This window comes from Onychostruthus taczanowskii, unplaced genomic scaffold (assembly GCF_017590055.1).
Source record: "Onychostruthus taczanowskii isolate IOZ18803 unplaced genomic scaffold, ASM1759005v1 scaffold49, whole genome shotgun sequence".
Classification (NCBI taxonomy): domain Eukaryota; kingdom Metazoa; phylum Chordata; class Aves; order Passeriformes; family Passeridae; genus Onychostruthus; species Onychostruthus taczanowskii.
Window position 1 is genome coordinate 1,249,566 of NW_024502458.1, and position 15,674 is coordinate 1,265,239.

The 15,674-nt window shown below is 42.5% G+C and overlaps 2 protein-coding genes across 5 annotated transcripts in view; one reads left to right on the top strand and one right to left on the bottom strand.

Annotated features, from left to right (window-relative positions):
• Nucleotides 1–1,559: 1,559 nt before the first annotated feature.
• Nucleotides 1,560–6,093, top strand: TSSC4 (tumor suppressing subtransferable candidate 4). 4 transcript variants are annotated; one of them, XM_041415129.1, is made up of 4 exons: nt 1,653–1,703; nt 2,166–2,293; nt 3,123–3,195; nt 4,250–6,093. In XM_041415129.1, the coding sequence occupies exon 4, from the start codon at nt 4,338–4,340 to the stop codon at nt 5,376–5,378; it is 1,041 nt and encodes a 346-aa protein (XP_041271063.1). In that variant the 5' UTR covers nt 1,653–1,703; nt 2,166–2,293; nt 3,123–3,195; nt 4,250–4,337; the 3' UTR covers nt 5,379–6,093. The 4 variants fall into 4 exon arrangements, with proteins under 4 accessions (XP_041271066.1, XP_041271063.1, XP_041271062.1 ...); XM_041415132.1 differs by lacking the exon at nt 3,123–3,195 and having other exon boundaries at nt 1,560–1,656; XM_041415128.1 differs by lacking the exon at nt 3,123–3,195.
• Nucleotides 6,094–6,244: 151 nt separating this feature from the next.
• TRPM5 (transient receptor potential cation channel subfamily M member 5) overlaps nt 6,245–15,674 on the bottom strand; it is a 38,038-nt gene continuing 28,608 nt past the window's right edge. Inside the window, exons 19-24 of the mRNA XM_041415127.1 lie at nt 13,863–14,031; nt 12,993–13,171; nt 12,427–12,559; nt 10,429–10,501; nt 9,494–9,584; nt 6,245–8,459 (exon numbers count right to left, since the gene is read on the bottom strand). Of these exons, the coding sequence (XP_041271061.1) occupies nt 8,359–8,459; nt 9,494–9,584; nt 10,429–10,501; nt 12,427–12,559; nt 12,993–13,171; nt 13,863–14,031 (746 nt within the window). The 3' untranslated portion in view covers nt 6,245–8,358. The remainder of the gene's footprint in view (nt 8,460–9,493; nt 9,585–10,428; nt 10,502–12,426; nt 12,560–12,992; nt 13,172–13,862; nt 14,032–15,674) is intronic.

Below are 15,674 nucleotides of genomic sequence, written 5' to 3' on the forward strand. Positions count from 1 at the left end.
GGCAAAAAGTGAGAACTTGTAGCCTCTGGAAAGGGAGACATGGGGCTTGTCCCTGAAGGCCCCCACATCCACGGGTGACAGAGACACTGGAGGTGGTGTTGCCCTCTCCTGCCCCTTTAAGCCCCTCATCTAACAAGGAACCAAGGCTCAAAACAAAAGTGTCTGCACCAGTCTGTTGTACCTTGTTTGTCTCCACTCTTACAGAAATGGGACATGCCACTGCTAATTGCACATCCTATTTTCTGCCTGCTCCTTATTAAGCTCAGAGACTCTCCTGCTGTCTCCCCAACACCCCAGACCGTGTTACACAGCACTGGCAGCCTTTACCCAGGTTTACTCTTCCTTTTGTTTGTCCCTTTACTGCTCTCCTCCTTACCATTCCTGCTCACCTACTTCAAGATTCATGTTTTCCTTTCCTCCCTCCATCTGGACACCCATCTGAATGCCTGTGACCGTACTACCATATGTGTATACATTAAAAAAAAAACAAAACAGGATCACCAAATGGGGAAACACCTCTAGAGCTGTTCTAAAACTACAGCGTGACTCCAGCTAGACAGAAGACATTTTGCAATAACCTCATCGCTGCTGCCAAGTGTGTTCCAAACACAGACCTCGTGTCATAAATTACTGTAATTAGCAACACTCCAGCAGGCAATAGTATGTATTTAAAAACTGAGGATGCACATGAAGTGGCTGCAGTTTATATTACGGGTGAGTCACGGTGAGGCCCAGCTCGAAGGGAGCCAGTGAAGCCTCTGCAGCCACAGCATTGTCTGGCACAACCCACCCAGGACAGCAAACCTTTTCCTAAATACAGGGAAAACAAGCTGAATATTGAAGCCTCTTGGGAAATGTATTTGCACTGAAAATTTGAACTTTTTGCTGAAATAAGGGGAAAACCAAAAATCGAGCCTCTTTGGCCAGCGCCAATAAAACATTTTCAGACAGAGCTCCACTTCTTGACACACGCGTAAAAAATGTTCTTCTGGGATGGAAAATGGAAACTTTTTTATTTGGATGGATAGTGGTTTTATGCCTCAAGAGACTTGGGGCTTTCTGGTTTGAGAATAAACACGTGAGAGGGGGTAAAAAAAACCAACACCAAAAAACCACGGAAAAAAAAAAAAAAAAAGCAGAAAACTTCGGATGTGTTCGCGGTGGCCAAGCCCTGCTTTTCCGATGAGAACAAAAGCTGTGACATGGAGGTTCTTTCCAGACTGCGACTGCGGAAGGCGGCGGCGGTGCCGTGCCTGCCCCTCACGGCGCCGGGCAGTGCCGGGGCGGCACCGCGGCTCCCGGGTTGCACGGGCGAGCCCCGCACCGAGCCCCGCACCCGGCCGGGCACCGAGCCCCGAGCCCGGCCCCGCACAGGCTGCGAAATGTCGGCGCTGCGGTGCGCCCTGGGAGCTGTAGTCCCGCCGCTCAGCACCGCTTCGCCCCGCTCCCCGGCTCGTAAAATGTCCTCCGCCGAGGAGAGGCGGCCGCCTACAACTCCCAGGAGCCCCGAGAGAGGTGAAGCGGAGAGGCGTAGGCCCTTTCCGCGCCGCTCTCCCCGCCGGGAGTTGTGGTCCTGCTGCCCGTGTGGCCGCTCCGTGGAGCCTGGCAGGGACTCGGTGTCCCGGCGCGCCGCGGGCTGTGGGTGGAGGGGCAGAGGTGGGAAAGGCGGGCAAGGCAAGCAAGGCGGGCGGCTGCTGTGGAAGGTGTTGGGGCTGTGCGGTGTCGGGGTACAGGGTCTCCCCCTTCCATTCCCCCCCCTCCCCTCCCTTCCCCGGCGGTTCGCGCTGTGTGCCCGGGCGGGTGGCGGTGCCCGGGGTGCAGGGCCAGCGAGGGCTGCGGGTGGTGCGGGCGGTTCGCATCCAGCAGCATCCCGGGCCGGAAAGGGCGCTGGGGCCGGCGCCGACGGGCAGCACGGCTAGGGCTGCACCGTGACCTTGCCCTGCGCAGGGCGAGTGATAGAGCTTAGCATAGAGAGCTTGTTGCCCTTAGGCCTTCAAGAGATTAGGATTTTCTACAGTTCTTTCCCTGATCCTCTTCCCTGTTCCTTGGCGAGGGGGCCCGTGGATCCCTGTCCCGAGTGACGGTGTGGGCTTTGGTGCGGTGCTCTCTGCACCCCGAGAGCAGGCCGTGGTTTGCGGTGCCTGAGGTCTCCGTTCTCCTCACAGGAGGCAGCAGGAAGGCGCACAGTCTGCTTGAGCGACACCAGGATGGAGGAGCCCACTGGGAACCTTTCCATCCGCAGAGACGTCATCCTTCCCGAGTCGTGCTGGGATCACGTCACCATAACAAACCTGTGAGTGAGTCTGGTCTGCTGACAGGGCCGGCATGTTTGGCCACTAACTTTGCTAAGGCTAAAACATCTCCTTAGGAGCAGAATTTCTCCTTTCTGTGCAAGTGCCCTCAGACGAGAGATGGCCCTGATGAACACTTCTATTACCATCTGAAAACAGCTGTTTTACTTAATTATGCACTTCAAGGCCTTTTCTGAGTTGTAGTCGTTACTTTTCATGTGTTGCAAAACTAAGCAGAAGGCTGTATCTTTTTAAGAAGATTATTTCCTGGTAGGGGTTACATGGAGGGCAGTATTTTCAAAAGTAGGCATCAGATGCTTTCTGTCAAAGACAGCCAGACTTGATTTGGAACTTAGCACTCCTCTGAAAATTCTGTGTGTTTTGTGCTTCATAACAATCTGGCACTAACTTTGAACATGACCTTTCTTTGAAAACACAAGTCTGTGTTACCCATGGTCTTAATACTTAGCAGCACTTAATGTTTACAATGCATAACTATTATTTTTGTATCTTCTTAGCTGCATTTAATACTGGTTATTTAGTCTTTTGCACATGCAAATTACAGCTTGAATTTCTTTGAAACCTCCCTTCTGTTCTACAGGATAATGCTGGCAGTGTGAATGTGGAGGCTGGGTAAATATAGTGGTGCCTGCATTATTAGGCTGTGTGCTGTTCCTCTGCCAAAAATTCAATAATATCTACAGACTTTTATACCACCAGGAGTTTGTGTCAGATTTAGAACACAGTTCTGCAGCTTTGGATGATTCAGGGAGACAGAATTATTTTTAAAACTACATTTCCAGTATCGTGATGGAAATGTTTGTTTTCTAGGGTGGAAGTGCTGAGATCTTTGGTGGCTTTAACTGACCCTCAGGAGGGGAAGCTGACTCAGTCTCAAGAGAAAGTGAGTGAGAAAGTTTCCATGTCTGTTTACTGCATCGTTTCAGAAGACCCTATAATTAGGTAGTCAAACTTATTCTAATAATATGTTAGAACTGTTTCCATAAGTCAGGTGAGCTGAACCAAAATGTGTGTGACCACCAGCTCTGTTTCCAGTTGCCCAGCAAGTGGCAGCTTGATCATCAACCACCTGAATTCAGTGAGGTTCCCTTCAAGCAGGTGGCACTCAGGTATTCCAGTCAGCTCCTGCAAGTCAGGCTTCAAATCACACTCATTTACTGACTGAAGGGCCAGCTCTTGCAGGCTTGTGGTTGCAACCTCTCCTCATTTCCATGTGTGAGCATGGCATGTGTGATTAGTTTTCTTAATCCAATGGGATCAATTTCTTGAGCTGGCTGGTTTTCCAATTCCTGGAATCTAGTAATGACTTGAGAGCATAAAGCCAAAGGAAGGAGTGGAGCTTGTACTTTATGCCACATTAAGGCAGACTTGAAACAGTGGCCCTGATATTTTTGTGGGTTTTCTGTCACTGTAGGATCAGTGATAGTGTCCTTTGTAATAGGCAGAACATGATGGCTATTGGGACAGCAGGTACAGTGCTAGTGCAATAAGGGTTGTACTGGCCAAATAAAAGTGTGAGAAATTGGATGTGTTTTTGTGGATTTTTACAGTGAGAATAAGTACAGGGTGTAATATGCAGAGGCATATTAATTGGTGTCTCCTGGAAGATGTATGAGACAGCTTTGGGGCATTCAGATTAACTCAAGAGCTTTATGTTCATCTTTTAGTAATTGGACCTGATGTAACCTGGGATTAAATTTGGTAGCATTGCTTTCAATTACTTCATATTCTTGTATTTCAGTCTTGTGTAAATCTTTAATTTTAACGTGCATTCATTCCTTAAATAATGTTTTCATTTGAAGCAAAATTGCTTGGGAATCCCAAAAGCACAGCTAACTGTTATATTGCAGTTATAATTACTTTGCATGACACAGAGTGATGGTCTCATTCTTGGTTCTCATTTCACAGTTAAGTCTTTATGCTCCTTTGTATTCTAGGCACTAAACTCGCTGGGCATTTGGAAAAGTGTACTTAGAGTTGTTCCTGGGCCTACATCAAAGACCTCAGTGGAGTGACAGCTCAAAGATGGGAGACCAGGAGGCAGGTGAACCTTTTCTGGGAATAGTGGCTGATGGTGGCAGAGACTTTGAAGGAGCTCTGCCCTCAGACACGGTGTCACTCAGCGATTCTGACTCTGATGACTTGGGGCTGGTGGGTGAAGCAGAAGTTGATACAATATCTCCCGAGGAGCCATCTCTAGATGAAGGGGATTTCAGATCAGGAGAGACACCCGACTCTTCAAACAGCGGTCACAGATCTCCTGTCCAGCCATTCCATCTGAAGGGCATGAGTTCTACGTTCTCTCTGCGTAGCCAGAGCATTTTTGATTGCCTGGAAGAGGCAGCCAAGCTGTCTGTGCCCTCCATGCCTGAAGATAATGTTGTTGATGGGAGGTTTAAGCGTCCATTGCCTCCGACCACAGTTTCAGGTAACATAGTCCCAGAACACATGGGAAGGCAAGCCAGAGCAGTGCAGGCTCCCAAAACCTCTCCTGCGGTGCCTGACTACGTGGCACACCCAGAGCGCTGGACCAAGTACAGCCTAGAGGGAGTTTCAGAGTCCAGTGACAAGACTAACAGGGCAGTGGCCATGGAATTTCTCGGTGGTTTGAAGAAAAGAGGGGAGCAACAGAGCTCGGCTACCCAAGATAGCTACACCCCGTCCTTCAACCAGGACCCTTCCAGCTGTGGAGCTGGGAGGATTGTCTTCACCAAACCAACTAAAAGAGGTGTTGATGGACTGGAAAAGAAAACATCAACAGGGGAGGATGACAAGAAACAGATAAAGACAGATCTGAAAGGAAAATCTCTTAAGAAGCCGGATGACTTGAGGGAAGAAGATAAGGTTGAGCTGGGGCACTTAGAGAGTGGCAGTGGAAAGGCAGCAGAGGAGGAGGAGTGCATGATGGAGGGGGACCAGAACACAGAGCATAAACCTGATGCAAGGCTTAGTGGTGCAGGTGAAGAGCCATCGCTGGGAACAGTTGGATTCCACTGCAGTAAGAAGAAGAGCAGGAAAAATTTTCGACCTAAAGTAGATGATGAAGGGGAGGAGGATGAGTCCTGAAGGATGAAGTACATTGGTACATTGGAGACATCCCAGGACTTTCTTGTTCATTTTATTTTTTTACTCTCTTCATTTTTTATTTTTTTTTTCCCTTTCTGGTCTGAAAACCACGTGATAGCTTTTTGTTCAGCAGTTTGCATCATAGCCACCAAGAATGTTTTATGTTGTTAGAAATTAAGCTACCTAAAATAAACTCCAGACTTTTTGTTTATGAGAATTCTGTGGGCACAGGATAGTTGCATCCTGACAGGGTAGAATAAAGTGTGATACTCCAGAGCTGAAGTACCCAAAGACACAGAAGTGTTAGCTAAACGGTTGCAGGGCTTCCTAGTAACTCCCAGTTTTGGAATTGTTCCCAAATCCTGTGGAATCCTGGAGAAAAGGTGATGAGCTCATTATGTAGAGATTTTTAAACAATGGAAATAAAACCTAGTCTTCCACTGGATGTGATTCTCCTGGCCCTGTCCCAGGAAGGAAAACCTTTTAACTCTTTTGTTTAAAAACATCTTTCTGTCATTGCCATTGAGGGTGAAAGCACAACAGTGCCCAGTTATATGATGTGAGGATCTGCACCTTTGTATGTCCTTTCCAGCAGGTGCTGCTTCCATACTGATTCTGTATGTGGATTGGGGTATTTGTGGGAATCAGGTATTTATACCAGAATTGGAGACTATTTTGTTCTGTGTGATACAATAAACTTTCGGTTGGAACTTGATTTCTTGTCTGAACCACACTGAGTAATGCAGCTGTAGCAGTTTTACCAAACATTTTATTTATAGATTTCTAAACTCTCTTGGAAACCTTTTAAAGTGTTACTCTAACTTTGCCATCTTGTTAACTTCTCCCTCAAGTCTTCTAGATTCTAAACCTCACACTTCTAACATTTTCAATCATTTTGCAATGTATAATCCCCTCACAGGATGAATCATCTCATACAATGAATCACATTGCAAGGAATGTCAGATATAATGGGCTTTTTCCACAGTGCTAGTAAATTTAATAAATAAGGTTGAAAGATTAAATTCTTTGAAAGGTTACATTATTTGAAACTCAAATTAGTTCAGGTCACTTTGAACTGACTTTTTTTTTTTTGTCAGTATTCTAAATTAACCAATCCCAAGAGTGGTATTTACAACTGTGTAGTGAAAGGTTAATTTTGAAGAGTTTGTGATATTTCTTGGTAGATTGTGCTTGCTCAAACTCTGAAGGGTGTTTGAGGGGGTGACTTCCTCAGGGGGGGAGTTCATCTTAACAGTAATTAACTGAGAGGCCCAAATCTCTTGGGCTTTGTGTTTGAACTGATGCATGTTTGGCAGAAGCAGAAAACAGTGTAAAAGGAGCAGTTGTGCTCCATTTTTCTAAACTTACCCTTCAGTTTTCAGAGCAGAATGTATTTTCTCATGAGTATGCAGTTGGATGCACATTGCTTAGTGGGTCGTTGGTAAATGCATTGGTTGTTCCGTTGCATCTGAGTGGACACACGCAGCAGATCCCAATGGATAGATTTTGGGATCCAGTGGATAACTAGTGTGCTGATCACACTATTAAAATAGTAGCCATTTCAAAGTGTAAGCTGCTGCCAGAGCAGGGAATGCTTGTTGTGAGGTATCTGTTATTTCTTAACAAAAAAGTGCAGCTCAGTTGTACAAACTTACTGGGTTTATGAGTTCTGCTTGCCCAGGCTGAGGAACAGGTAGGACTACCAAAATTCCATTGCTGCTAATGGAGTCACAGGCCTGGGGCACAGCTGAATAAACTGGACAAATGCCTGTTTCATTAAGCCATCATAACAAGATTAATATCTGTTAATAAAAGGCTCATTTTTGTCAGAGCTGAGATTTATTTTTTTTCCACCTCTCGTAACAGAAAGCTTTTGTGCAATCTACAGTTACATTGCATAGAGACAATATTATACGTGTGAGTAAATGCAATTGAAGTTTGTATCAGTCAGACACAGCCCAATACTTCCCCCTTCTGATGCTGTTTATGTTATTCCAAAGAAATTTACCCTTAGAGAATGGTATTGATGTTTTAGTGGTATGTCTTGCAAGATTCTAATAAAGCCAGCGAGTTTTTATATGCTAAAAATGCACAAGCCAGTTTAAGTAATGGAAAAAGCCACAAACAGCCCAAATTCTTAGACTGCAGGATAATTCTTGGTACACATTCTTGCTTTAAAGTCTCTTAGGTGATTTCTTTTTTTCCCTCTGACCCTTGAGAAAGAAAAGTAAAATGAAATCAGATGCTTAGATGTAGAGGAGGTATTCCACGTGGTGTGATGCAGGGAGGCAAAGGCTCCTTGCCAGCAGGGAACTGGCAGCAGCTGTGGTGGGGTATGGGACCAACAAAAACCAGGTGATTCCACTTTCTGAGGCTGAGTGAGGAGTCCTTAAGAGGGAATACCAGCAAAGGAATACCTCGTAGGAGCCAGCGTGGAAAGAGAGGCTGGTGAGTGCAATTGTATAGGAACTCCAGGAACTGTATGTTTTGTAATGTTTCAGTGTTCAGGCCCTTTCCTTGGAAACTGTTTCTTGATTTCCTTTTCTAAGCAGCTCACGAGTACAAGCTTGATGTCTCGGCCAAGGAAGGATCTTGTTTTTGAGCGTGTAAGTGATTGTCCTTCCAAAGGGAGACTCCCTTGAGCAGAGAAGTGTGGAATTTGGCAGCGATGATGGTGAATTGAGGGTGTGGTGTCTGGAGAACAAATGGTATTTAGAAAATAAGGTAGTAGAGTGACCCTGCAGGAGAAAGCTTTAATGCTGATTGTGGAATGGTTTTGGAGAAAGGGCCGAGTGCTATGGGAGCAGCAGGAAAGAAAGCCCAGGAAACTGAAGGAGGAAGACCAAGAAATCCGTAGGAATGTCGAGCACTGATAGAGTTTAGCATAGAGAGCTTGTTGCCCGTAGGCCTTCAAGAGATTAGGATTTTCTACAGTAGTTCAGTAGGACAAAAGGTTTAATGTGAAGAAGTAGAATAAAATTTAATTATCAATGTATTCAATGTCAGTCTCAAACTGATCTGCATGCTCTTCTCTTTCACTTCTTTGTGGCAAAGGTGCTTCCGTGTTGGCAGTCTTCACACCTAATAGGATTGGAAAAGTCATGTTTAAAAGCCTTAGGACAAGGGGCACATAGTAGTAATTGCTTAAAAAACTTTAAAAAGTTGAAAAAAGACACTGTAGATTGTGTTACTTTGCATTTGCTCAATAAATGATAAACACAGGCTTATTTTTCAGCTATTTAAATTTCTGATTTTTATCTGGTTACGGTGTTAAAATGTCTGGGAAGCCTGCTGTGGGATGGAGTTTTTTTATTGGAATACTGATAATGAAGCAACTCACATAAGTGTTATATAAACTTCTGACAGAATTAAGTAAATCTTGAGGTTAGCTCAAATCTGAGTGACTTGAGCAAATCTGTTGTGATCCTGTTGTGACCTTGATTTTTCCAGCTACTTTTTCCATGTAGTATATATATGCTCAGTTTATGGGTTTTGGAGGCTATTTTGTGTGGCAGCAATAGGCTGATATTGAAATAGGTAATTAAGAAGGATATCCAAAATCTTATTGTGTTGGATATCCTGCAGTGGCTGAGAAATAGCTTGTTCCTGTCTCTAATGATTAGAACTCCATACAGTGGAGCCCTGGGACACAGGACATGATTCTTAACTGACAGAAATGGGTGCAGCTCTAAAGGCAAATGGATTCTGTTAATTAAAAAAATACTAGGAAACTTGCTCAGCTTTTATTTATAATGATTATTGCTATGCATTTTAAATACTTTTGTAATGCTTCCGTAGGATTATCTCATGGATTCAAGAAACCCCCAAGGCAATCCTCTGTTGCAAATGGATACTTGCTCATGTGTTTGAACTGGGTGAGATTATTCTAACTCACCCTGTATGACAGTCCTTGCACCAAAGCTTTTAAATGTATTTTACAAAAGGTAATTTTTTCATTCTGAACTAAGAATATTCTGTTCCCTGTTTATATTCCTAATACCATTAGGAATCTCATTATGGGGTTATTTTCCAATCTTATTTTTCCACCTTGCATTTTTAAAGTACATTGTTCAACTGTATTAATTAGCTGTTCCATGATTGTTTTCAGTACTTACATGTATAGTTTGGAGCTGGTTGAGTGCACAAGAGGTTGGTTTTTGTTAAACCCTCTGCCATGGAGGAGATAACAGCTGTACAGTAGCAAATCTACAAAATAGGTAGTGATTAAATACCTACCTCTTTTGTGAGGATATTGCAAGACCTCAAGCTGGCACAAACTTAATAAAGCATTCCTTGTGTGTTTCTGTTGGACCTGTATAGCCTGACTTTTTCCAGGAAGCCATAAAAGGAATAAGAAGGGAGCAGGAAACTGTAGCAGGAGTATTAAGATAAAGAATTTTCAGCGAGGCCAAAATTCTACAGGAGAGTTGCAGAGATAAAGAAAACAATAAGAGTTGTGCTACATAGCAGGTGGTTTAACATTTTCAGACTGTGTAAGAAATGTTGTTTGTTTATATTGCGAGGGTTTGTCATCAAAAGCTCAAGACAGAATTTCCTGCTATTATTTGGATTTCATAATTGTGTGTTGGACACTTCCCTTTTGAGTGTTGGTACTTGGTATCTTAAGAAAATTAGAAAAACTGATGTGCAAGAAGATTAGGTCAGATCAGACAGAATGTGTGTATTTTCAAACCTGACATTTGGGGAAAAAAAAAAAAAAGAAAATATTAGAAGAAGGACAAGAATGGTGGGGGGGAGAAGATGAAGCATTTCATTCCAGAAGCATCCTTAACAAAGGAAATAAATCCTCTCAAGTAAACTACCAAAGAGAGCAGGAAATGTTGTATTCCCTTTTCTCCTTTCTAGTGGTGTTTATAAATTTTTCTTTACATACATTTATCACCAGAAAGCAATAAGGAAAGTGAAACCATAATACAGATCTGTTTTTCTGTCCCTTTATCCCTAAGTAGGGTCTGCCAAACCACCATTAAATGAGAAAAAGATGGTGAAATCTTAAAGCTGATATAAATGCCTAGAAAATACTACTTACCTGGGCTTCCAGAAGTTTAAATCGTTTTTCTTGTTCTTTCAACCCACTAAAATACTTGGACAAATTATCTACCCTGTGGAAACAAAGCAAACACCTTGAGCAAAAAGGAGAGGCTTCAGGAGAAATCATGAAATACAAACCATGTGTAACTTTACTACACCTGTGGCCTTTCACTGCAGTTCTGTGCTGCCTAGACATCCCAGAGCCCCTTACAAGTTTTGTCCTTTAAAGGTATTCACAGAAGTATTTCTTTGGGCAGAACAGCAATTCTGGAACACTCTCATGCACCTGTTGCTCAGGGACTCACAAATGACAGGTCAGGGCAGCTATTCAGCTTCTGGTGAGGGCCACTTAGCCTCAGTTGCTGTGGAAATCAAGGGCAGCAGAAAGGAGCTGCTTTGTTTTTTGAGCCACTTGTGTCTTTCCTACCTGGAAACATCAGTACCCAATGGAAACTGATCTTGGTGTGAGAACTGAGGCCACAACAGAGATAAGCCCCTTAAAATTTATGCAAACTTTCAGGAAACTGGCTCGACAGTCAAATCACTTTTTCATGCAGTCCACAGGGATTGCTTAAGGAGCTTCCAAATAGTGCCTCCAAATCACTGAATTATCCCCATGCTTTCTGCATCCTTCACCTGTTCTCCCATCAGTTCCTTATTTTTAGCATCTGATTCCTCATAGATTTGGCAAATCCCTCTCTGGTTTCTCCTAGCTACTCTTTCAAAGTTTCCCTCTCACAGGCCATGTTCCAATCCCATCTATGTGAAAGATCTGCTGCTGGGTGGGTCTAATGCATTTTGAGGTTGGTTCAGTGCAGCCCAAGTTCAAAGAATCACTTCCTGAGGGTTTCCTAAGACTGCTACCACCTAAGAGCAAAAGCAAAAACCATGGGGGTAGTGGTGTTCATCTGAATCTCTTCCAGTCTTTTTCTGGCTCTGCTATACCTGAAATATTGTGAAGCCAGATGGATTCTCACTTTTCCCCTCTGGCAACTTCACCTACAATGCACCATCTTTATTATATACAGGATATAGTACCCTTTGTTTGGAAGCAATTGCATATACATTTATTGCATTATCTCAACAATTAAGCTCTTACTCCTGGAGTTTCAGTGATCTGCTTATGAGAATCAAGTTTAAACCTGTATAATCATTCTAAATTATTATGAATTAAGGGTCTATGTGAAGAGAGGAGTATTTTCTGAGAATGGAAGTATGCTGTTCTGGTCTCCAGCTATTCTGTGAGTTGGAGGTTTATTTAGAAAAAAAGCAGACAGCACAGGAACATTTCCATGGAACTTTCTTATTATGGTAACTTTCACACCCGTTGTGCCTCTATTGGAAGTCTGTTTTATTGTAAGAGAAAACAGCTGGAATGTGTGTTAAAAGCTTCTTTAAGGAGTGCTTTTCTGTCTTAGATGTTTCTGTTCTCCCTGCATATTGTGTCATAAGGGAGACTTTGTTTCTCACTTAAAGGTTAAAACCTCTGAATAATAATCTAGGACTTCTACTTTATCAGACTAAACCAATTCAAGTGATATTCCTAGTGGGAAAATATAGAGAGGTACACAAATGGAGATCCAGTCCCATGCCATAAAGGCATAAGTATTTGTTCTTCTGCATCTGTGGCTAATTCAAGGTATCTTAAACTTCCATTCAAAAGTCTGTGCTGTATTCCTACCAGGGATGAAATTACATGTGCTGCAGTCTAGCAAACAAACTGGTTTTCCACCATTTTCTTCATGAATAAGATTTTCATTGAGCTTGGCCACAGATTTGGCTGGAACTTGCAGGTCTATAATTGTACATACTTCAGGAGTGACAAACATTCTAACATTGTAGAGATGCTGGCCTCTCACATTTTTTCATGGACTCTGTGTTTCCTAACTGCATTCCAGTTGGACCCTTTATATAAGCTTTATAAGAACTTCAATGCTGAACTCGCTGAAAGCTGAAGGCTTGCAAGTTACTCTTAATATATAATAGAATAACTTACTTATTAGATGTGGCCTTCAGCCTTTCTTCATTGCTTTCTTTCTTTTCTTGCTCAAGTTTTACTAGATAATGTTCTTTTTGCACCAGCTCCCATGTTATGATTTTTTGATCGAGGCCCACTGGAAGATCTCTTTCTGTAAGAAAAATAAGATAAGAATTATATTTTACCCCTTTTTCTCTGATACTAGTAGTGAAAAGTTGCTATGCTAAAGGGAGGTTTTTTTTTAGGGTTAATAATTGCTAAAACTCAGAAGCAAATGAAAAAACTATTCCTTAAACCTATCAGTTGTTCAATCTTCAGAAATCAAATCCCTATAACCCATTTTATATTGCTACCTTTGTTGTAATAACTATGATGCATCAAGAAACGCACTGTGGGAAACTGTTTATAGTTTAAATTATAAACCTTAATTTTTTGTTTGTATTCTCCTGGCACTCTTTTGTTAAAAATAAGTTGTAACTCTCAGCTTAAGGAAATCCAACTTGCTCTGCTGTTTTGTATATGCACCATGTCCTTGGAGAGAGTCAGGCTCTACAGTTGCTTGATCACATTTGCTAACAACTCACCCAGGTGTTTTTTCTTGTGTTCCATTTTGTTGAAGAGCCTTCTGAGAACCAGAGTAATGTGGTTGATAATGATAAATGGTGGTGCTAAGGCAGGCCGGCCATGGTATTCAACAATCAGGTTGTAGCGCTGCACTTTCCAAAAGATGTCTGTATTGCCCTGGACAACTTGAAAAGTGTAACTGTAATTTGAGGAAGGGAGGAATAAAAACATGTAACTCTTTTCACCACAACAAGCTAAAGATGAATATAACAAAATTTAGTCCTGTATTTACTTTTAAAAAGGAACAGCAAGGTCAGCAAGTAGTGCTAATCTAATCTAAAGTTTGTGCAAATTCTTAGATGTTACGAGAATTGCAGTTGCAGTCTTTAAATGTTAAATGATACATTTGTTTTGTTTGGCACTTTTGGGGTTTTTTTTTAAGAAAGATAATTCTACTTTTCTCAGGAAAGATCAGCAAACATGCCACATCAGTTCTTCAACCAAATGAATCATTATTAGCTGTGTTGACAACAAGCATTTCCCTGATGTGCAAATCATCCGCTGTAAAGCCTGCCAGGTTTATGGCTGCTGTGCACCTGCAGATTTGTGGTTCCACACAGCCAGGGACTCAGACCCTTCTGTGCATGTTTAATTGAATATCTAGCAGTAAAAGAGGCTTCTTTTCTCCTTATCTCCAATGTGACTAGAGTAAGGATGATGGGAACTTAAGAGCTGTCTCATCACAGGATTCTGCCTATCAATCTCCAAGTGATATTCATTAGGAAAATTACAAGTGTATTTTAAAAGGAATAGCCAGTGAAGTAGAAAATGTGGGCATCCACTTAAAGCTTTGCAGCCTCTGTCCTGATAGGTAGTGAAATCCCTCTTGCCTGAACATAGCAATCAGGAGGTTCATGAGCAGGACGTTTGTGACCAGTAGGAAGATGACCAGCAGGAGTATGACGAGCCAGTTGGCGTAGCTGTTGGGGCAGGATGGTGTGTTCTCCTGTAGCATCTGCAGGGGGTTAAATGTGCAGTTCCTGGGATATGCTCGTGATGCTGCAAAGGAAGATGGAGGGGAAAAAATAGTTATGGCAAATCCTCATGTCGTGTTTCTTTCCTTGGTTTTGTGGAAGTGTAATAGTGTTGTGTACGTAAAAAGACGTTGCATTGTTGTGCAAGGTATTTGCAGCCCTAGGACACTGCAGACCTCCACATCCTGGCTGCTCATTTCGTGGCAAGGTGTCTGTCACAGCTGGCTTTGTAGTAGTGTTCATCATAAAAGGGATTGTCTTGAAAGGGCTGTATCCTTTTTAGACTAGTTTTGAGTCCTCAAAATCAAACCACCTCTGAGTTTGTGTTCCTCCACATCCTTGTGTCCTCATGCCTGGCATGTGGGTTGGAGGAGAAAACTCAGTAAATGCTGGGAAGGGGGTTGGTTCCTCGTTCTAAATTTCAAGTGCTTTGTGTATCTGAGGTTGAGGTTAGGAAGAAGGTCTGGTTCTTCCGCATTAGACTAGAGGCCTAGTGCTGTATTCTGTCTCCAGCTGTGAATTATACCCACAAGTTTAGAGTAGCATAATTATATTTAATTTTTTTCCCTGTATTTTTTCCCTAATAATCCTTTTCCCTGGTGCTACAGATAACCCCCTGGTTACATTCATTAGAGCACGTGGTTATATCAAAGCTCACCAAGCTGGGATTTCTTTCACCAAGGGCACTAGCTTATACTTATCTACACTGAATTTCATTTGATGATTCAGCACTCATGAGGCTCCTCTGCCTCTCTTAGGTGTCAGTTTTTGTCTTTGCTACCCAGTGATGTAGTTTTGTCAGCCAATTTTGTCTTCCTCATTTCCCCTCTCCCTTTCCATATATTTCATGAAGATGTTAAACAGAGTAAGTCCCAGAGAGCCCTAGGATGAACTAATCCCTTCTGGAAGTTGCCCATGTAATTGGTTTTTTTTTTCCTCTGTTACTCTCAACCAGTTATTTACCCAGATAGAGACAACCACTGGAGTTTCAGTGGAGAGAAACACACCTTTCTAGGGAGTGCTACTTTTTGGCCACTAAGTTGAATTATATTCCAGAAATATGTCTCTTTCTCATTACTTTAATGGAAATAAGGGTGACTGATTGTGCTGTACGTGCTTACACCATAGGTATTTAAAATGGACATGAATCACTTTTCTCTCTCTTGTGTCATTCAGGTGTTTTGGCTTTTCAAAGACTTGCTTTTTCCTATTAAGCACAGTGAACATGAGAAAATGCTTACCAGTTTGCTTCTGTCTATGGCTTTTTTGGGTTCTATTTTATATTGCTCCGAGTTTGACTCCCACTTCATTATTGCTGTGACATTTAGCACTGGCTAAATGCTGTGGTGTTAGTGCAGACTTCTTTGGGAGGTAGGTGACCTATTCTGTATTTTACTGCTTACCTATCAGAAATGTTGCCTTTGAACTTCTATGTCTAATTATTTCAGTGTCTTGTGATTATTTTAATGTTGTTTTGCTTGCAATGCTGCACATAAGCAATTACTAGCTTTATTTGATTTGGGCAGCTTTATCTCCAGGGTAAATAAATGCTCTGGAGTAATTTTATTTTAAAATGTGTGTTTGCTTATGGGCAGAGCAGTACGGTTTTAACACTGTTGCATTAAACTACTGCCAAAATGTGTGGAGGTGCTGTTTTTCATTATTTGA